The sequence below is a fragment of the Danio rerio genome, chromosome 1 (assembly GCF_052040795.2).
Source record: "Danio rerio strain M-AB ecotype USA chromosome 1, GRCz13ab, whole genome shotgun sequence".
NCBI classification, from domain to species: Eukaryota; Metazoa; Chordata; class Actinopteri; order Cypriniformes; family Danionidae; genus Danio; species Danio rerio.
Window position 1 is genome coordinate 50,058,991 of NC_141021.1, and position 23,173 is coordinate 50,082,163.

Below are 23,173 nucleotides of genomic sequence, written 5' to 3' on the forward strand. Positions count from 1 at the left end.
TGCAGGACATTGTCTCACTGTGACTTACTATGTCACTCTGCTGTTGCTTTTTTTACAGGGATTATGGATCCAAACGCAAGTCAGGTAAGACCGTCTTTTATGTTTACCTGCCGGCTGAGTGTTAAACCTGTTGCCGGGTTTAAGTGTTAACTCTGCTCCACTCTGCATGCCCTCTCTGTTATTGCCGCATTGAATGACTTGCTGTTTTGCTCTGGGCTCAGCGGAGAGAAACGCTTTCTTTAGAGAACTGGACGTGACTCAGAGGTTTGTAAAGCTCTGGGAGTGTCAGCTGTGAAAGGTTTCGGAATAACTGGCAGGACTTTGGGGAAAAGCCACATGAAATTATGGGCATTTGTACTTCATGATGCTGTTTCTAATTTGGTTTAAGGCAAGTCGTCCGGCTGAAGATGCAGTTTTATTTAATTTTATTTTATTTTATTTTCAAGTCCAGCTGAAGATGCAGAAAAAAATACTTTCTTTATTGTATTTTTAATATATATATATATATATATATATATATATATATATATATATATATATATATATATATATATATATATTATTATTTAAAAAAAATTTTATTGAATTTTTTAAATGAATTTAATTTAATCTTTAAATAAAAAAAATCTTTTATTTTTTTATTTAAAACAAATGTATTTTATTTTGATTTAATGTATTTTTAATTTATTTTATTCTTTTATAAACTTTATTTTATTTTATTTTGTAATTAAATGCTATTTTATTTTATTTGTTTTCTGGTATTTATTTTATTTTTAAATACATTTTATTTAATTTAATTTTCAAGTCGTCCAGCTAAAGATGCAAAAATACTATCATTTTTATTTAAAATAATTTTTATTTAATTTAATTTTATTGATTTTTATTTTTTTATTTAAAATAAATGTTATTTTATTTGTTTAAGAAAATATTTTTTTTATTTTGTGTTTCTATTTTTATTTTATTTTTAAATAAATTTTATTTAATTTTTTACTATTATTTTTTATTTAATAATTTATTTTTAAATAAGTTTGTTATTGGATATTATTTTAATGTATACATGCTTACTTTTCAGTGCCCTGCTTAGTATTAGGCACTATTTAATCTAATTTCATTTAACTTTATCTTATCACATTATATTTTGACTCTTTTACCATTTACTGTTTGCGACAGCCAGCCAGACAGACAGACAGACAGACAGACAGACAGACAGACAGACAGACAGACAGACAGACAGACAGACAGACAGACAGACAGACAGACAGACAGACAGATAGATAACAGTAAATGGTACAAGTAACGATTTTAGTAGAGTAAGAAAAAAAGTAAAAAAGCGTTTGTTTATTTATTTATTTTTATACATTTTACACATACTAATACAGAGAGATTTTTCTGCTTGTTAATAAGACATTGAGTCACATTTTCCAGATTTATGACAAGGATTAGACCAAGCTTCCTTTGCATAGCTTGCTTGGGTGTGTGTTTTGTGAGGGAACAGCCGTTCTGCAGTTGGGACTCATTTAGAGCTACACACACACACACACACTGTTGAACACTAATGTAATTTGGACTGGAGTGAGCGTTGGAGTTCCTGTCATCTCTCCCACACACAGCCCTTAGAAACATTTTCCATTTTATTGATCTGTTTGCTTTCCGCTTACAGACACATGCACACACACATTGTTACTATGACAATCTTTGAAATTTGCTAACATTTGGATTTAATTTTGAGATAAAGCTGTCATTAAGATGCATTTTGATTAATACATTAATTCTAGATGCAATTTTATTTGCTTACATGTAACATTTGTAAATCACTTTTTAAAATTATTTTTTTTGCACTGAATCTTGATTATCTCTTTTGTTTATTATATTTATTTTTGTTTGTTTATTTTATTTCATTGGGCTGTATTTCATCCAGCCAAAGTCATTGTCATTATTTTATTTTATTTTATTTTATTTTATAAGGCTGTATTGCATCCAGCCAAAGTCATTGTAAAAACATGAAACCATGCAACACATTTAATTTAATTTAATTTAATTTAATTTAATTTAATTTAATTTAATTTAATTTAATTTAATTTAATTTAATTTAATTTAATTTTATTTTATTTTATTTTATTTTATTTACAGCACTGACTATCTCTAGTTTGTCATCATCATATTTGACGCATCTAAGCTGACTTAAGAAAGGGTTTTAACATTAAAAAGCCACAGGCTTTAGTTGCAATAATTAAACCCGTGTTTTTAGCTAACTCATGTGATTATGATTTTTAAAAGGCTGCATGCGTTTTGAAGGTGAAATGCACATGTATAATCACATGTATGCAGTTCAGCCTAGAGCAGTGGTTTATGGGCAGGGAAAAATGCAATGTTCCTATAATGTTAGAATTGACAGTAGAACCACCTCCCATGTCTAGTTCAAATCCCACTTGTAACTGCAAGTGGAGTTGTTGGGTTTACAGTAATACCACAGCCCAAATGGGAGTGAGGTTACACTGGCGGGTGTGAGATCCTGAGGGGTTAATGTAGCAAAGACCAGCTAACAAGACCTGTGCATGTACATTTAATATCCCTGGCCTGAGAATGTTAATTAGTGATTGATGGTCATATTAGACACAAAGATTTAGGCCGTGTCCACACGTACAATACTTTTTTTTATAAACAGAGTTTTATTTTATTTTATTTCATTTTGATGCCATGACCAAGATGGTAGTAAGGTTTAGTAGAGTTACATTGGTGCCATGACCCAGATGGAAGTGAGTTTAGTGGGGTTACATTATTGCCATGACCCAGATAGAAGTGAGGTTACATTGGTGCCATTACCCAGATGGAAGTGAGGTTTAGTGGTGTTAACTTGGTGCCATGACCCGGATGGATGTGAGGTTTAGGGGGTTACATTGGTGCCGTGACCAAGATGGGAGTGAGGTTTAGTGGGGTTATGTTGGTGCCGTGACCCAGATGGAATTGAGGTCTAGTGAGGTTACATTGATGCCCTGACCCGGATGAAAATAAGATTTAGAGGGTGAGTGTAACAAAGGGCAGTTGGTAGGAACTCCAACAAACTTTATTTATCTTACTACAACAGGAACACTACTAACTAAATATATGATAAGATTGAGATTTAGGGGAGTGAGTGCATCATGAACTAATTAGTAAACACTGTTTGGGTAATCTTAATCTTTAAAGTGGTCACATCATTTATTGCCAGTCAGTTGGGGATTCACATTCTCATAGGAGCAGTGTAAGTGGAGCAGAAGGCATAACATGTTGAGGCTGTAAAAACGAAAAACAAATGAGTACCATCAGCACATGCTTGTCTCCTATGTTGGGGATTTTCCATTGACTATTGTTTTGATGAAGAGCTAATTACATTTTCTGACTCCTATAAATCCCTAAAAATTTTTTTTTTTCATTTTTGTGATTTTCATTAAGGCATAATTGTATAACGTAAAGATATTCCTTGTGTATGAAAAATGTTAGGTTTCATTATCCTCATAGGAACATAGAATCTATTTATTTTAACCAAACCTTGGTCCAGACAAACATCCAATGGTAGACTTTTTTAGACTAGTACATGTCATTCTTCAGAAACAGGCAATTGATTTCCCCCTTTTTTGAATCTTTACCAGTTCTGCTGTGTCTTGTCAAATATGCATCTTTCCATTCATCATCTGTTTGTTGAAAGTTTGTTCATTCATATTTATTTGCTCTCACAACAATTGAAAATAGCTAACATTTGGGTTATAATTTGACCAGCAGCTGAAGTGATGTAATAAGCTATTCCAGCTGTGTTTTTTCCCTCCCTCATTCTCCCATTTGACAATAAATCAGACGCATGTAACCACTTTTCATTAGTTATTTGGATCACCGAAATTCACATCATCATCTTCGTGATCATTCTGTTTTTGTAGATGACCACTGCATTTGCATCTGTCAAACAATAGTCAATAACATCTTGGAGATGTTGCTCTGATTTCTTTGCATGTTTGATTTTTTTTTCTTTTTTTAACGTTTGAAAGGTCTGTAGTTTTGATTTGTCCCCATCTTTCTATTGTTTTAAACGTTTGGCTCTCTAGTTTCCTACCTAATTAGTTAGCTCTAAGGGTTTAGCAGGTGGAAAATGCAGCTGGGAAGTGTCATCCTCAAGAACAAACTTGTTCCAGGCGTGGGTTTTGCGTATCCCCTGACAGTCCCAATCAGCAGAACTCCCACACTGTGTTGAGAAATTTTATTTTTACATGTATAGAATGGGGGCAGCATGGTTGGTACCATTGTCTCCTCACAGCAAGAAGGTCGCTAGTTCGAGCCCTGGCTGTGTCAGTTTGCATGTTCTCCCCGTGTTGGCATGGGTTTACTCTGGGTGCTCCGGTTTCCCCCACTGTCCAAAGGCGCTAGAGGTGAATTGGGTAGGCTAAACTGTCGGTAGTGTGTGTGTGTGAGAGAATGAGGGTGTGTGAGTGTTTCCCAGGGATGGGTTGTGGCTGGAAGAGCATCCTTTGCCTAAAACGTATGTTGTATAAGTTGGTGGTTCATTCCGCTGTGAAAAGATAGATAGATAGATGGATAGATAGATGGATGGATGGATGGATGGATGGATGGATGGATGGATGGATGGATGGATGGGTGGATGGATGCACGAATGGATAGATAGATAGATAGATAGATAGATAGATAGATAGATAGATAGATAGATAGATGGATGGATGGATGGATGGATGGATGGATGGATGGATGGATGGATGGATAGATAGATAGATAGATAGATAGATAGATAGATAGATAGATAGATAGATAGATAGATAGATAGATAGGTGGATGGGTGGATGGATGCACGAATGGATAGATAGATAGATAGATAGATGGATGGATGGATGGATGGATGGGTGGATGGATGGATGGATGGGTGGATGGATGGGTGGGTGGATGGATGCATGAATGGATAGACAAATGGATAGATGCATAGATAGACAGACGGACAGATGGACGGATGGACAGACAGACAGACAGACAGACAATTAGTCAGTCTGTTAGTTGGATGGATGGATGGATGGATGGGCGATTGGATAGACAGATGGATAGATGCATAGATAGACGGACGGATGGACGGACGGACGGACGGACGGACGGACGGACGGACGGACGGACAGACAGACAGACAGACAGACAGACAGACAGACAGACAGACAGACAGACAGACAGACAGATAGATAGATAGATAGATAGATAGATAGATAGATAGATAGATAGATAGATAGATAGATAGATAGATAGATAGATAGATAGATAGATAGACTTTGCATTATGTTTGACATCATCCATCAAAACTTTACTAGCAAGACTCTTATTTGCTTAATTTCAGGTGAGAAATGCCATTTCATGTTGCGGTAAACGTCTGACTCCACATATTTACAATATAGCTGTCCTACTGTAACCCAATCTCTTAAGTGACAGCAGTCTGTTTGCTTTATGAGAGTAAGTGCAAGCAAAGCATTTCTTCTCCTGCTTGGCTATGGAAGCCGAGCCAGTATACAGGAAGACAACAAATCGTTTGCTTTTCCAGAGTTGATGCCAAATGCATATAATCAAACCGAAATGATGTGTACCACAAGACAAAACTGTGATATCGCCATAGAGACCAACAAACTAAAGAAGGGTTTTCTTGTAGGCCTAGGTAAACAGTTTACAGAGAGGCCAGAAGTAAACTTTGCTTTGTGGTTTGCAGAAAAGACGGAGGACTTGTTTCCTTCTGAGGTGGCCTATAACAGTATATGATTACAATATAATCTCTCACACTAAGCATAATTCTAGAGCATTATGCTATGGCTGTGGGGGTTTGCACAAATAAACAGTAGAGCCTCAAATGAACCCCTAAATGTATCAGTTATATGTCTCAACGCTAATTTTACACCCAATAAAAATGTGAGTCAAACTGATTCAAAATGAGGGAGCATATAAACCTCCTCTGTAGGACAGATCAGAGGATTTGGGCTGGGTTTAGCTAATCCTCTGTGTTGTGAACTTCTGAACAGGTGGTTTCTGTCTTCAGGCTGACATTAGATCAGTTCTTAGAGGACCGACTTTCAGCAGCATCAGGCAAAACTCATCCCTATTTGGGGCTTATGTGTCTTAAACCCATCTGCTTGTCAAGATGCTCTGTCCCGATGGGAAATGCGATAAACAAGGCAAATTGAGCTCTTTAGTGCCTTAAAGAGTTACACAACTCCTGATATGCTTGGAGTTTATTGCATTATAATGGTCTGGCATATTGACATGGTGAGTGGACTAAAAAGTGTAGCTGATATCTAAAAGACAAAATAACTCAGACAAAAACTTTAATTATACTTTTAAGAAAAATAGAAAGTGTCAATAATTCAAATCATACAAAAATAAAGGTAACACCTAATAATGATTACACACTATTAATTATTTATTAAGCATTAGCAAATAGTTATTTGTTCAGTATAAGCAAATAGTTCATTCATTATTTGTTAACTTTATGTTAAAAGAAATTAATAAACAGTTTATAAATACAGCTACAAATGCTCTATTCTTGAATTACACTCTAAAAAAAAGGTTCCTAGAGGTTCTATATAGAATCTTTGGGTTCTATACTTGGCCAGTAGAACCTTTTACCCCCCCAAAAAAAGGTTCCATTTAGAACCCTTTGAGTGCAAAGAACCTTTTTGATTAAAATGGTTCTATAGTTTTTGATTCATAACATAATTATCTAGTAAAGATTATAAAATAATTATAAGCTATAACACAGATATACAAAGCTTTTGAGTCAAAACCTAATAAAATGAATGCTGTGGTCAAAAACTCTATCAGTGTACATTATGATGGGATTTTTTTCATTCAGGTTTGACAATTAGCATATTATTATTAGTTTTATTATTATTATTACTATTATTATTACTAAAATAATTATTTTGTGAAATAAATAAAATAACCAGTTTATTTATTTAGACTGTGCAGTACCATGTTTTTATGATTTAATATTTTTTTTAAAACCTCGAGCCTCGAGAGTGATGGTTAATTTTTCGAAAGGAGAAGTCCACCACAGCTTCATCATTCAGACAATATATATATATATATATATATATATATATATATATATATATATATATATATATATATATATATATTTTTTTTTTTTCCTTTATAAATAACACCTGATCTTTCATTTATGGATTATTAAAATATGTTTGGCTTTAAAAGGTTTTAATAATATCCAGGGACTGACTGGCCATAGGGAGAACCGGGACCTTTCCCTGTGGCCTGATGGTCTATCTAGCCTGCCACCGTGACTCTGGCCTCCCGCGTGTACACAGACTCGGTGCGGGCACCGCTACCAAAATAAAGAACCCTTAAATGGTTCTAAATAGAACCATCTGACTTGAATTCGAAAAAACCAAATGGGGTTCTATTTAATGAACCCTTAAAATGGTTCTATTTAGAACCTTTTTGAGGTTAAATATATGAAGCGGTTAACAGAACCATTTTTGGTTCTATAAAGAACCGTTTCTTTTAAGAGTGTATAATGTGCTTAATAGTTGTATTTTTATATTTTATTACTTATTAATTATTCATTACTAAATTCAGTATTGCATTATTTACAAACCATTTATACTAAAGAGTAGTTGGTGGCTTTTCAGATCATTCAGAATGAGTTAGTAAATGATTAATAAACTATTCAAAACAACATTTATATATTTTATTATTCATATAATAAAATATATATAGGCATAAAATAATGGTTATTTTGTAGTTTGGTTAAGTTTGGTTTAGTTTATTTGTTTACAGGGTCAATGCACATTAATAAACATTTCTGTAAAATGTGCCAGAATTAGCCAAGAATGGCTATTTTTCATCTGTAGACACCTTACAGAATGTTACAATGTCACACCTAAAATAAAGCACAGCATTAAACATTAAAAACACTTTTATATGTAAAATACAATTTAAAAAGTAAAAAAACAAGAACAGACTGATGATGGCAGCTGAAGAGGACAAAAAGCCAAAGACAACAGTACAAATGTGTCAAGAATACAGCACTAATGCTGACAATGAGGATTTGTCAATCACCAATTTTTAATATAAGATTGATAGTTGGTTGGATGGAATTCCATTCCTTAGCAGCTTTCACTGAAAATACCGACTGACTGAATTTAGTTTTTTTGAGAGGAATAATTGCACAATGCACACATGTTCATTTATTTTTATTAAGTCAACTTCATCCAGTTTTGTGACTTAATCTACAGTGAGGACTATTTATGCTTTATAAATCCCTTACCGCAACCTTCTTGCTGTGAGGCGACAGCGCTAGCCACTGTGCCACCGTGCCACCCCTTCTAAGTAAATATATTTAACGTAAATATTGACTTAATTGGCTCAAATATTTTTGCCGCTTGTTCAAACTACTTATTTAAAATGAGCCGGTGCAACACAATTCTTGAGGTTTTTTGGGGGATAACTTAACTGTTTTATGTTCAATCCTTTTAAATTTGCAAATCAATTAAGTTAACAAAGGGTGCACTCAGACTAGGCTATCCGAACTGTGCCCTGGCACGTGCCCTGGTTCATTTGACAAGTGCTCTAAATAAGGCCCAGGCGCGGTTCAGTTGGCCGGCTCTGGCCCAGTTGGAAGAGGTGTGCCAAAGCACGGTTTGGTTTGGCTATAGCCTGGTGCGCTCTTAGGCCAAATCCCAATTCTACCCCTTAGCTCTTCCCTTACCTCTACCCCTTGATTTGCGCGTTTATGTGAAGGGGTATGTGTGTCTTAATTCTCTTAAGCTTGAAGGCGTAGGGCTAAGAAGAATGGCTAGAGGACTGAGATTTTTCCGGACCACACTTGAAACCAAGGGGTAAGAAAAATTCCCAGAATACACCAGCTACAATGACAGTATAGCTGCACCCAGAAGTAAGGAGATCCACAATTAAGAATTTTTTGAAAAATAAATAAATAAGAAAAATAGAATTGGGATTGGCCCTTACTGTGAGTGCAAAGCGTGCCTGAGCTCAAAACTGAGAGCATGATGGGACTTTTGAGAGACTGTTTCATATGGATTTATTAATCATTCTTACTTTTCAATGAACACAAACTGTCACAGTTTATTGAAGGTGCAAAGCCCTCACTGCGGGTCAGCTGCACCTTCAACAAACCTCCTAATACCTGCAGCACGAGGACTTTTATGATCATTTACAGTATGAGCGCCAAAAGTGGTGGATCTGTTTAGCAAAATATTTGACTGTGTGTCACTGCATCCCAAATGACTAAAATTAATACAAAACGATATAACTAAAGCCATGCTCACTATGCTGAGCGAGAGCGCTTCTCTTCCTGTCAAACTCGGGTGTGTTTCCCAAAACAACGACATAACTTGTGGCTGAAATATCATTGTACGATGCATAGTTTGTGAAAAGAGCCATGTTGTGACGTGTGTTTTCCAAAACAGTGCTTGCTTTGTCGCAGATTCATCGTTTGAACCACATTAGTCTTAGCATAAAACGCCCATAATGATGATCTAAATGAGGCGGAGTAACAACTTGTTCAGACGAAAACCCCATTGTTTTTCGTACAAATTCTATTGTCTTACACTCACACGCATTTAAAAAAATACAATTTTAGTTTTCGTCGCTTTCCTTCTGTAAATTAAAAGCATTACTCTATGCTATTTTTATTTTTTTTTTTCACAAGCTTTGGAGACGTAACTTAAATTCCGCTTTTAAATAATAGGTCACCTATAGCTTTAGTCATGAGTCACGGCTGCATTCAAAATGGTATAAATGTTTTTTAAGTGTACTACTGAGGGAACGCAATTGTCAATATGAAGATCACTTAAACAGAATTGTAAAAAAATACTTTGAAAGCAAATAATACCTTGGAGAGATGTCTTTAATGTTTTTATTTAAATCATTCCGAGTTTAAATATTGGAACGTTCTAAATAAATAGGGCATAGGGGGGATAACTGGGAATAGCACACAACCTAACTACACCTCTAGAGGTGCAGTTGGAAACGTACAAGTTTGCGACGCAGTTTGGGAATGTCTGTTGGAATGACGGATTTGGGAAACACCAAATCGACAAACTTTGTTTGTAACGACGGAACTTGCAACGTTAGCTGGTTAACAATGGTTTTCAGAAATGCACCCAAACAGTCGCATCATTGATGATGTAAAAACGTGCTCCGGTTTGAAAGGTAAAGATGCAGTGTGAGTGCAGGCCTTCAGGGGAGAGGGAAGGGGGGACAAGCATGCTTCGGCATGTTTCACGGCAATTGTACCTAGTGTGAGTACACTTTTTATATCGATTTGTTTTGGGACAACATGAAGGAATTGTGTGGAACCCAGCATTTTTTACTGTGTGTGCTTAATTGAATCATTTTAAATCATCATACTGTATGAGCCAGAATCATTTATAAATTGTTTTACACTTATTCTGTCATACGTTCACCTTTAGGAAGGTTTCTACGCAAACTTTTATAAACGAGACCCCTGGATGTTTTCACAAGCTCTCCTCTCGATTGTAGATTGTTGTTAGATTGCTTTCATGCACGAGCCTCTTTTTCACAGTGAGGAACCGAGAGCCTTTATTTGTAGTTTCCGTCTTTCTCTGAGCGTTAGATGTGGAGAGGGATTGAGGACGGAGGGGCTCTGCTGGGACGGGGTCAGTCGGACGGGCTCTGCTTTACGTGGCAGTGAGTTCAGTGTGACGTTGAACTAGTTAATCTTGTTTGCACAGACTGAGGGCCGTGTGGAGGAGTGGAGGGGCTGCGAAGAGTGTGTGTGTGTGTATTTGTGTCTGTGTGTGTGGAGCAGATGGCAGATTTGGGGAGGAGGGAGAGAGGAAGGGCCTTGTTGGAGTGTGTATGTGTGCTCCATTGAAAGAAATTGGCTTAAATAGGTCAATGTGGTTTAATGGTTTTTAGAAGAATGAAGTTGTTTTTAATGATGTCTCTTGAGTTTAGCTTGACTGGAAAGTGACTGGATATTGACTTCCAGTTGCTCTTCAGTATATTTTGGACTGATGGACGTCGGCTTGTTTATATGAAATTAATATCAGCTATAAATGAGAGAAAAGCTGGATTTTAGAGCTAATCTCCCATAAATAGATTTTGGACACACATCCTGATTGGCTGTAGACCATTGTCAATCACTCTCATCAGTGCAGTGTCTCCTGTACAGTACAGAATGCGTTCGGCTTGCCATATTTACATAAGTGAAGTTTCATAAACTAATTTTCGAGAGGAGCAGGTGATATGGTTGAGCACTGCTGGTCACTCATCCGTAATCAGTAACAATCCAATCAGAGTGATCCTAGCTTACTATAAATGGATCATTTTCTCCTTACTGCTCTATCTTCATTTTGGAAGAATCCCCCTTCCACCCCACCTCCTCCTTTCCCCCCCTTTTTCTAAAGGGGGAGCTATCGAGACCTACCTGATCTCGGATCCCCTGATATGCATATTGACCAGGCGGGAGCCCTGGGCTCAAATATCTCCGAGCTCAGGGTTCTCTCCTGGGAGAGCATGCCAAACCTGCGTTAAATGCCAACCATATCTAAGTGGGAACTCTTGAAATGTTCGATCTCTAGCAGTGTGACTCTAAAATACTGTATGTTTGGATGATTTTTCCTAAACAAACTCCACAATGTAGACAAAAAAGTCTGCACCGTCAAAGGCACCTACGGTGGCACCCAAAAGGCAGAGAAACAGAGAACAGAGAGACTTCTAGACATGCTAATGGAAGGTTGAAGTTACTCAAGTGTTTAAACAAGAAAGAAAAGTGTGAAAATGTTAATGCCTGTCTGAAAAAAAGTGTAGTGAGGAGTTTTACAGCCTTCAAACAACTATAATAACTGTAAAAATTTACAGAAGGACAACTATCTGTGCAGCAATCCACCAATTAGGCCTGTATGGTAGAGTGGCCAGATGGAAGCCACTCCCTGCCTGGAAATTGCCAAAAGGCATCTGAAGGTCTCTCAAACCATAAGAAACAAAACCCTCTGGTCTGTTGAGACTAAAATTGATCTCTTTGGAGTGAATGCCAGGCGTTTTGTTTGAAGAAAACCAGGCACCGCTTATCACCAGGCTAATACCATCCCTACAGTGAAGCATGGTGGTGGCAGCATCATGCTGTGGGGATGTTTTTCAGCAGCAGGAACTGGAAGACTAGTCAGGATAGAGGGAGAGATGAATGCAGCAATGTACCTTAATGAAAACCTGCTTTAGAGTGCTCTTGACCTCAGACTGGGGTTATGGTTCATCTTCCAGCAGGACAATGACCCCAAGCACACCGCCAAAATATCAATGGAGTGGATACACAACAACTGGACAAATGTCCTTGACTGGCCCAGCCAGAGCCCAGATCTAAATCCTATTGAACATCTGTGGAGAGATCTGAAAATGGCTGTACACCGCCACTTCCCATCCAACCCCCCATCCATCCAGCAAAGAGGAATGGGCAACAATTCCCTAAGACAGGAGTGCCAAGCTTGTGGCATCATATTCAAAAAGGCTTAAGGCTGTAATTGCTGCCAAAGGTGCATCAACAAAGTATTGAGCAAAGGCTATGAATACTTATGTACATGTGATTCTTCAGGTTTTTTATTTTTATTAAATTTGCAACAATTAAAAAGAGGTTCACATTGTCATTATGGGGTATTGTGTGTAGAATTTTGAGGAAATAAATTAATTTAATCCATTTTGGAATAAGGCTGTAACCAGAGGTGTAAAGAGTACCCGAAAACCATACTTAAAAGTATGGTAAAAGTACAGATACCTTACTGTAAAAATGACTCCATTACAAGTTGCAAGTCACCAATTCTTGAGAGACTTCCAAGACTTGAGTGAAAGTATTAAAGTATCCGATTTTAAAAGAACTTAAGTATTTTACTCATACTGCATGTAGGCTCAAAGAACACCAAGAAAGGTTTTATTTCCTAATATAGAAATTAAATTGAACATCTCAATGTTTCAAAATTGCAGAATAAAATAGATTAAAAAATAACAAAAAGTCTCAGTCAAACTCAAATATTCAAAAAAGGCACAAACAATCCCTCCACCCCCTATAAATATATAATTTCAGGGATACATTTATTGACGTTGCACAAAAAAAAAAAAAAAAAAAAAAGGGCTAAAACATAGTCATGTCATGTCGCAGTAGTTTTTGCCATATCAGTAACTGTATTAAATTCACTAAATTCACATTAAATTAACATTAAATAGACTCTTAGTTTCCTTAATTTATGTCATTCAACACATCACAATAGAATTGTAATGCAGAACGAAATTATGTTGCAACAGACCCAAAAGAACATTAAAAAACATCATTATACAAACACTATAAAATCCTAACATGATAAAAAAGCTTTATTATTCCATAAAAATATAATTATATAATATATAACCTATTTTTTTTTAAATCTCTGAAGAGAATAACTTAATACTTAAATACCTGTTTCGCCATTTGTTGTAATATTATCAATTTATGCTAGTTTAACAAATTCATTGATTTATTATTTAACACTAGCTATCAACAATGTTTAAGAAATGGTATTATTCAAAAGTCTTATATTGACAGGATAAAAACTATCCCGAAACCGCACTGATTTGCACCTCAGGCTTCTGTAACGCCTGTCTGATGGCATGAGTGAGAGCAGGCTATGACCAGGGTGGGTTGGATCCCCTAAATTGTTATTTGCCCTAGACAGACAACGTCGTTGATAAAGTTCCTCGATAGATGTCATTTTGACTCCAACAGACCTTTCAGCTGACTTTATGATCCTATTAATGGTGTTCTTGTCAGACACACTGCTATTCGCATATTCTCATATTCTCTTACTTCAATGTGTTTTCTCAAATTTGACGATAAATTCTTAAAAGCACTTATTTTTCTGATTCGTGGCAAACAAAGTAGACACTGCATCCTTTAATAGCCATTCTGCATATCAACAAATGAAAACATTTCTTTCAGATAAGGCCATGGATGGTCATCAGTGCTGGCACTGCTTGATGTGCTGACTTCGGCTTCATCATTTGCTACAGCCATCTCATAAACACCTGGTATTATGCAAGCTGCTAATTCATATTCACGCGTGATTTAGCTCATGAATAGCATACAGTACCTTCATCACCCTACAGATGGCGATATCGCCTCGTCTGCCCAACAAATTAGCCGTGGTAGATAAAGATGCCGACTTGTCGCGCACAATCACAATGTAACGAGTAACAATAAGCGTCTGTTCAAATGTAGTGGAGTAAAGAGTACATATATTCAATCAAAAATGTAGTCAAGTAGAGAGTAAAAGTTGCTTATATTTTTAATACTCAGTACAAGTACAAATTAGCCAAAACAATACTTAAGTTAAGTAACAAAGTCCGTTTACTTAAGTACTTTACAGCACTGGCTGTAACATAAAAAATATGTGGAAAAAGTGATGCGCTATGAATAATTTCCGCATGCACTGTATATATTTATAATCTACTGTCAATAAAAATACTAAATATCTATGCTAAAATAAATGAATTATGAAAAACATCAATTATTAAAATCATTTTAGGCATTTACTGTAGATTTTCAAGACCTTTTATTTTTTAAAAGACCTTCCAAAGTTGTACTGCATGCAATTTTAAAATACAAAATGAATTCCTCACACACACACAAATCCTCCCTAATTATCACGTGTTCAAAAATAGACGTGCGTTGCTCGGCATGTGTTTTGCCGTTTGTCGTGAATGGTCTATTCTGTCTCATGTGACCTCTCTGCTAAAACACAACTGGTCAGCATCTGGTTTGACTTTAGCATGTTGATGTTTTTTTGATTCTGAGGCCTTCATGTAGAGCCTTCATCGCCAACCACTGGACCAGTTCTTGTAGTATTTACATCAACATAACCACATTTTTTTAAAGCATCTCAGAAGATGTCCATGCCGAAAAATGTCTAAAACCACACATCAATCCCTACATAGTAAAAACTGAGTAAGTGGTATGTTAAGCTAATAATAATGTTACGCTAAGTATTTTAACATGACATTAGTATCACTGTCAAATTTGTTCCTCCAGATTATGTTTCCATGTATTCCCTTAAGTCCAGCAATATCTAATGTACATTTATAATATTGAATATTCAGTACATTTGTAATATTTAATATTCAATGGTTGAACTGTGAGGAATATTAAATAAACACTCCACTTTTTTGTGTGAAATATGGTAATTTTACAATTCTCCTACAATTAAACAGTACCACTTTTAAATTTATTCAGCCAATCTCTGGGTCTGGCAGGAGCACTTTTAACTTAGCTTAGCATAAATCATTGAATCGGATTAGACCGTTAGCATCTCACTCAAAAATGACCAGATTTTTTAATGATGATATTATACAGTGCTTGACAATCTTGCAAACATGGAGACATTTGTGGGAGATGATTCAGAACTATTTTCAGGTGCTGCATAATATTATTGTGCCTGCTAAAGCCGTGGTACAACAACAAAGTTACTTGATTATTACTCCAGAATGAGAGCATAGTTCCATGCCATATCAGTTTAGAAACTAGCAACTTTTTTTATTTTTCATTGGTCTTAGTACACGATGTAAATACAGAAGAGTCAAGCTTTAAGCAGGACAATAATCAAAGTTTTTTTTGTCATTTTTTCAGTGAGATGCTAATGGTCTAACCCAATTCAATGATCTATGCTAAGCTAAGCTAAAGGTGTCTGAATGGATTAAAAACGGTAAAACTCAGCTGTTTAACTCTAAATTAGTTGTAAGATGAGGCTTTTTCAGTGTGTACCTTTAATGTACGCAGGTAAAAAAAAAATCTATATATATACTTCACATATTTTTCCCCGCATAATGTAAATTACTTCTATATTTCATTTAAAGCAACATGAGGTTCCTAGACATATTAGTTAAAAAAGAAGAAGCAACTTTTCATTTTTCGTTGGTCTTAGTACACGATGTAGCTACAGAAGAATCAAGCTTAAAAAAGGAAAATTAATAAAATATTTTGGTAATTTTTAAGCGTGATGCTAATGGTCTAATCCGATTCAATGATCTATGCTAAGCTATGCTAAGCTAAAGGTGTCTGGATTTAAAAATGGTAAAACTCAACTGTTTAACTCTAATGAAGTTGTAAGATGAGGCTTTTTTTAGTGGAATATGAGCAGCTAAAAATAAAGATAAAAATACTTCACTGATTTACTTTGGCACATGATGTAAATTACTTTAATATTACACTCAAAGCAACATGGGGTTCCTAGACATATCAGTTTAGAAAACTACAACTTTTCATTTTTCGTTGGTCTGAGTACATCATGTAAAAACAGGAGAGTCAAGCTTAAAGAAGGAAAATTATCAAAACTCTTTTGTCATTTTTAAGTGAGATGCTAATGGTCTAATCCGATTCAATGATCTATGCTAAGCTAAGTTAAAAGTGACTGAATGCATTAAAAAATGGTAAAACTGTTTAACTTTAACCTCTTAGGGCTTAGTGGCCACATTAAGTGGCTATTTAAAATACTTTGAATATTTTTTATATTTTGTTACAGACATACAGTGTCATCCTGCAACCGTTTTGCAGCATATGAAATGTCCCAAACAATTTTTAACTGTCCAAAATGGGCAATAAATGTTGTTTTTACTCTCTGATAGTCAAAACATGCTCAGAAAAAATTTATATGTTATATATGCATTAAAAACAGTAAGGAAAAAGAGTTTTATGTACATTCTGACCACTCCATAATTTTTCTCTAAAAGTACATATCAAAAGATGATACTTAGGTTTTATTCTAATTAGGTTTCAATAAGCCCAAATAAGCCCTAAAAATCCATGTAAAAAAACACATTGGGCCTTAGGAGGCTAAAGAAGTTTTAAGATGAAGCTTTTTAGGTCTGTACTGTACTTTTAACGTATGCAGTAAAAAAAAAAACACAAAGCATAATGTAAATTACTTCAATAATTCACTTAAAGCAACATGGGGAGTAAGAAAAAGGTGTATGTGGTAATACTATAGCATGGATGAAATGCACAAAAGAAAGTAAGACGTGTATAGATCTTCTGTAATAGAGGGAGGTTGAGCGTTTGGGGTCAGGAAAGAGACGTAAATTACAGTGAGGGAAAGCAAAACAGACGCTCAGCACTGACCTGAGCTTCATCACTAATGTGTGTGTGTGTGTTTATCACGGGTGGGAGTGGGAGAGATTGAGTGTGTGTTCGTAACAGTGAGTGTTTGTGTCGGAGAGGTGGAAAGTTAATATCTGTCAGATGTGAGGAGCTTCACTGCAGGGACGGATCGGGTGTGGAGATTTTGTTAATCATTCCACCTTAATTCAGACTTCTTGAAGGAGTGGGTTTTTGATTTTTTGGTAGTGAAGTAATGTACAGTGTTGACCTCTATATCAACCCTGAGCTTGAAACTGCAAGGATTATCAAAAATGTCACGATATTCAGCAAATTTTAAAATCAAAGCAACTCTTGTATTTAATTATGTTATATTTAATTATGATTTATGTAGTTATTATAATTTTTTTAATATAGTGATTTGTAGCAATTTAAGAAGTTAAATTAATGTTATGTAATTGTTAAAGCCATTACAAAATTGTTGTGTATATGATCGTAAGAATAATTAATTATTTTAAATTAAACAAATTAACTATTTAATATTTGTCTTATATGTTGTCTAATGCGTATTAAACATTTCATTAATTGCATGAATTGTATTAATCTAAATAAAAGATTTCCAAGCTAGTAAAATAAATGATCCTTAAAGGTTAAAAAGATAAAAAATAACTTTAAACTTAACAAAACAAACAAAGTTAAATAAATAAAATGTAGTTAAATGTAGAACCAAAGATTGTCAAATAAAATGTATTGTTTGTTGAAATGTTGTTGTGTCAGCAGCTAATGTTGTTTAATTTACCAATATAATATTATACTATGTACACATTTAATTTAATTATTTTTTAATAATTTGATTATATTTTTAATTATTTTACTTACATTTTAAGTATTTATTTAATATTTAATTACATTTTTACTATTATTTTACTTTATTTTTATTTAAGTTAATAATTTTTTATATTATTTTATTTTTATTTAACACATTGTTATTATTATTTTGTTTATTTGTTTCTTATTTAATTTCATAATTTTTTTATTATTATTATTTTACCTTTTTATTTTTAAACATTTTAAATTATTTAATTTTATTAAACTATTTTTATTATTTTATTTTATTTTTTACATTTTTATTTATTTTAATTTAATATTTTGTTTTATGTATTATTATTATTTTATTTTATTTAAAACATGTATTTTATTTTTTTTATTTTATTTTATTCCCCTATGAGTTTTGTCATCTTAATTGAATTAATTTTTTTGATTATTATTCATTTAATTTATTTACATTTTAATTTTAAATATTTAATTTAATTCAATTTAATCATTTTTTTTTACATTTTATGATTATTAATTTTTTATTTAATTAAATTTTTATTTTAATTTAATTTTAACTTTTTTATTATTATAATTAATACAATTTTCATTGTAATAGTTTATTTATTTAAATTTATTATTTAATTCTTTAATTTATTTATTTATTTTATTTTTAATAATTTTATTTTATTTTTAATTATTGTTATTTTATTCCCCTATCAGTTTGGTCATTTTTCAAAAATACATTTTTTTTTTTTTTTTTATTATCAATGCCTCTTTGTTGTCAAATCTGATTTAACATAGACAACTGTATCCCTTAGATTTAATATCTGACACAGTTTCAAAGTTTTCAGTACTCCTCTAAAAGCCAAAAATGAAATGAAAACACCACCAGGCCATTTGTTTGACACATTTTCATGACTGATTCCCGAAAGATGATGCCATTCTCCGGCGGTTTTGGGTGGGAAAGAGTCACAATAAGTATGACGGATCGAATAGTGCATTTTTATTTGTTGTGTTAGTGTTGAACTCACAGTCACTCAGACTGTAGGAGGGCAGAAATGTCAGGAATGAGTGCTTTTGGAGATGAAGGTGCTGAATGGAGCACAAGGGTGGAGGTTCATCCTGTGGGGTACGATTAGTATACCTACGTCTTGCGTTCACTGTTTACACAGGTTCAGTTACACCTCAGTTTTTTGGTATCCTGCGTGCAAGGCGTCCATTGAAGTGTTGAAATAAAAATAAGTTATAGAAACAAAGTAATTGTTCCAGTCAGACGTGTGACATTTAATTTCCTGATGGTGAGTCCGAGTGTGTGTGTGTGTGTGTGTGTGTGTGTGTGTGTGTGTGTGTGTGTGATAACAGAGAAGATATTAGTAACTCTGCTTTGACCTCACACCCTAAATTCAGACAGATTCACTTTCCAGGCAATAGATTTGTCAGAACACACACACACACACACATGCACACACACGCGTACAGACTCGCATTGTTTTTCAGCAGCATGTGATGCTTTATGGGTATTGTAACCAGATGGCGCCTTGCTTAATAACTCTGTTACGCTGTGTGTTCACTGCACTATTTATGCCATTTATCCGATATGAGGCATTTGGCAGACTATGCCGAGATGTGTTAGGGAGTTGGAGAAGACCTCCAAAAATAATGAAGTAAATAAATAACTAATACATGACGAAATAACATTTTTAAATTATATAGAATTTAGTGCTGGGCAAAAATTAAACGCATCCCAAATAAAAGTTTAACATAGTATAGACCATTTCAATGTGGTCATGTCATTGAACATTGCTCGACATCAAACTATTTCATAACTGTAACAAGAGGCAATTTAATCATAACCTAACATTAAAACAGCTATCATAACAATATTTATCAATATGTGGCTCTTGTTGGATACTCAGAAGCTGTTGAAATTGAATATGTAAAACAGGAAATAGGTTTGGGAGCGTTGTTTTTGTTTACATCCCTCCAAATGGTCTATATGTGTGTGTATTATATTTATGTATTATGTACTGTTAAAGTCAGAATTATTAGCCCCCCTGAATTATTAGCCCCCCTGAATTATTAGCCCACCTGTTTGTTTTTTTTAATGGAGAGAAAATTTTTTCAAGACGTTTCTAAACATAATGGTTTCATTAACCCATCTCTAATAACTGATTTATTTTATCTTTGTCATGATGACTATATAATATTTGACTAGATATTGTTCAAGACACTTTTATACAGCTTAAAGTGACATTTAAAGGCTTAACTAGGTTAATTAAGTTAACTAGGCAGGTTAGGGTAATTAGGCAAGTTATTGTATAGTGATGGTTTGTTCCGTAGACTATTGGGAAAAAAATAGCTTTAAGGGGCTAATAATTTTGACCTTAAAATGGTTCATAAAAATAAAATCTGCTTTTATTCTAGCCAAAAATACTTTTTTCTAGCTCCAGAAGTAAAAGTATTATCAGACATACTATGAAAATTCCCTTGCTCTGTTAAACATAATTTAGTAAATATTTAAAAAAAAATAAAATAAAAAAAAAATTCAAAGGGGGGCTAATAATTCTGACTTCGAATGCAGATGTCACACACACACATACAACAAAACTGTATATAAGTATATGATACAAATTATATCCTTATATATTTATATAAATAAACATTTTCTCAAATATGTCATATATTTATATAATTAAGTATAGTTAAACAGTACACACACATACACACACACACACATATTGTGTCAAAATAAGCTTTTATTTAGGATGTGATTAATTGCGATTAAAAATACTGTATGTATGCATAAAGTAAAATAAATAAACACGTTTTTTGCATAAAGTTTAAATGAGACTTATTAATAAGAATAAAAAAACATATTTAAGTGACATATCAGCATTTGTAATAACATGAAGAGTTTAGATGCAAAAATCCCGAAATGCCTCTTGATGTTTTCTTCTAAAATTTGCATCTTTCTCAGACTCCTGTGTGTAGGCTCAGTCATTTTACTTTTGTATTGTATCGATTAAGTTCTTTTAATTGTCTTTAAAGTGAAATAACTGAAAATAAACAGGCTGAAAACATAAACATGCAGTAGGAGACCCCCTGGAAGGGCATCCGCTGTGTAAAACGTGCTGGATAAGATGGCGGTTTCATCCGCTGTGGTGACCCCTGATTAATAAAGCGACTAAGCGAAAAGAAAATGAATGAATGAATCTTTTTTGCTGAAGTAATATAAGTCGAAAGAGACTATGAGAGTAGCAATAAAATTAGGAATAAATAAATAAAAATAAGCATGAAAGTATTCATATTTCAAACAGTGTTATTATATATCCTTGAAATGCTATTGCTGCTTTAAATGAAAGGTTGATTCAATATTATGTAAAGTTTGCGCAATTAGTTTATTTTTTCACAATTTTTAGCTGAAGTTATACAAGTCGATAGAGACTGAGTGGCAATAAAAACAAGAATAAATAAATAAAAATGTTACATTTTTATATTTTAATACTTTTTAAAGTATTTTTAAAGTATCCCATCCTAAACAAAGGAATAAAAAAAACTAATGTTAATAACATAAGTCACAGGTTTTAAAGAATTGAGCTGTAGAACTGCGCAAATAAATAGTTTAATAATAAAAAAATAGTACTTTTGGCTGAGTCTTGTAGCTTTGATGAAAGCATGCAATGCTGGCTGTTGTGTCTTTTTCCGCTCTGTTCTGACTAACATTTCTCCTTCTTTTTCCTCTCTTTTCTCTCTCCTTCTCTGTTTTCCGCTGTCCTCAGTTTGGATGTATGGCCTTCAGGACAGTCCAACCAAGTCTGAGGCCTCAGGTACATATTAACCTTTCCTGCAAATCTTAACTGTGGTCTGTGTTTCCAGTTTTTATAAGAAAAACGGCTGGGTCCCAAATGAACACTTCACCACAATCATGTCTGGTGTAAAAATAAAGCGCCATCAATCACTGTTTAACTGGTAACTACATTAGGGACTGCAACATGGTTTTAAATGCAACTTAAATATAATATAAGTGTTGAATTTGACATAATATTAAATACATACACATACACTGGAATGTGAATTTTTTTATTATTGTTAAATCAAAAATTTTATTTACAATAAAATTATCAACCCACTTTCATGTGGTTAAAAAAGGTGGCCAAAGCTTTATGAGTGTCTTGAACACAGAAAAAGATGTTTTGAAGAATGTTTAAAGTACTTGACATTCATAGCAGATGAAGAAAACGCTAGCTGTATTCTAACATTCTTCAAAGTATCTTCTTTTGTGTTCAATGGAATAAAGAAAGACGTGGAGGGTGAGTTGTAAGTGGATTTTCATTTGTGAGTGAACTATCCCTTTAAGAGCTCCTTAAGTAAGAGTTTATGCTGGAAGGTATTTAGAATAGGTGTTGAAAGGGTAATGACGAAGAGGAAGACGTTTAGCGTTAAAACGGAGGGTGTAAAACATGACATGAGAGCTTGTGGTCTCCTCGCGCTGCTCTCCTGGGACGTCTAACAGACGACGGCCTGCAAATAAACATTTCAGAAAAGAATGCACTCCATTTTCGGAAATAAATGCTGATGCGTACAGAGCCGAAGCCCATGCGGAGTGTTTTTCACCAAGATCATCACACACGCCCCTACGTAATTGGACAATTTACTGCAAAATGAAGAAATCACTTGCTTGTTGTAGCGCTTTCTAAAAGCATGTCAAAATCCAGCTTAAAAATGTTGGTTTGTGACTCATCCCACATGGTTATTAGCTGTGTCTTTTGTTATATATAGCCTGAAACATTGCTATATTCCAGATTAGAGGGAATTTTCTAACCCTCAGGGCATCCAAGATGCAAGGTAAATGTTTTTTTGTACAGTAGAACCTTTAAAGATTATTTTTTTAGTTGAAACTGTGGTACTTAGGGATTCATAAATTCAGTCAGTGACTAAAAAAACATTAATTAAATACATTGACTTAAAAGTACTTTTTGAAAAAGTACCAGTCACCATTTACTTGCGATTTCCGTAAAAATGTACTTAATGTCAGTTAAAAAAAATATCTTTAATGTTCTTCTGAAGAAAAACAACATATTTGAAGCCTTGTGAGTCGATAAATTATAGCAAATTATGTATTTTTTTTTGGTAAACTATCCATTCACAAAGATTTTAAAGATTTTACAACTTCATAGTGTTTTGCTACTAAGAAAAGTTTAACAATGGTATTTGTAGTCGGTGTTGTGGAGGTTA

General features: G+C 34.0%; 1 protein-coding gene and 1 long non-coding RNA gene across 14 annotated transcripts in view; one reads left to right on the plus strand and one right to left on the minus strand.

Annotated features, from left to right (window-relative positions):
- sh3pxd2aa (SH3 and PX domains 2Aa) overlaps positions 1 to 23,173 on the plus strand; it is a 168,043-nt gene that overhangs the window by 103,659 nt on the left and 41,211 nt on the right. For 7 of the 13 annotated variants that reach the window (XM_087236051.1, XM_087236055.1, XM_087236050.1 and 4 more), the window contains one exon: positions 59 to 84. In XM_087236051.1, coding sequence (XP_087092177.1) covers positions 59 to 84 — 26 coding nt within the window. Of the gene's footprint in view, positions 1 to 58; positions 85 to 21,717; positions 21,766 to 23,173 lie in introns of all 13 variants that reach the window. The other 6 variants (XM_087236048.1, XM_087236049.1, XM_087236052.1 and 3 more) reach the window with 1 other exon arrangement.
- Positions 1 to 23,173, minus strand: part of LOC141386350 (uncharacterized) — an 80,865-nt gene that overhangs the window by 8,668 nt on the left and 49,024 nt on the right. The window lies entirely within an intron of this gene.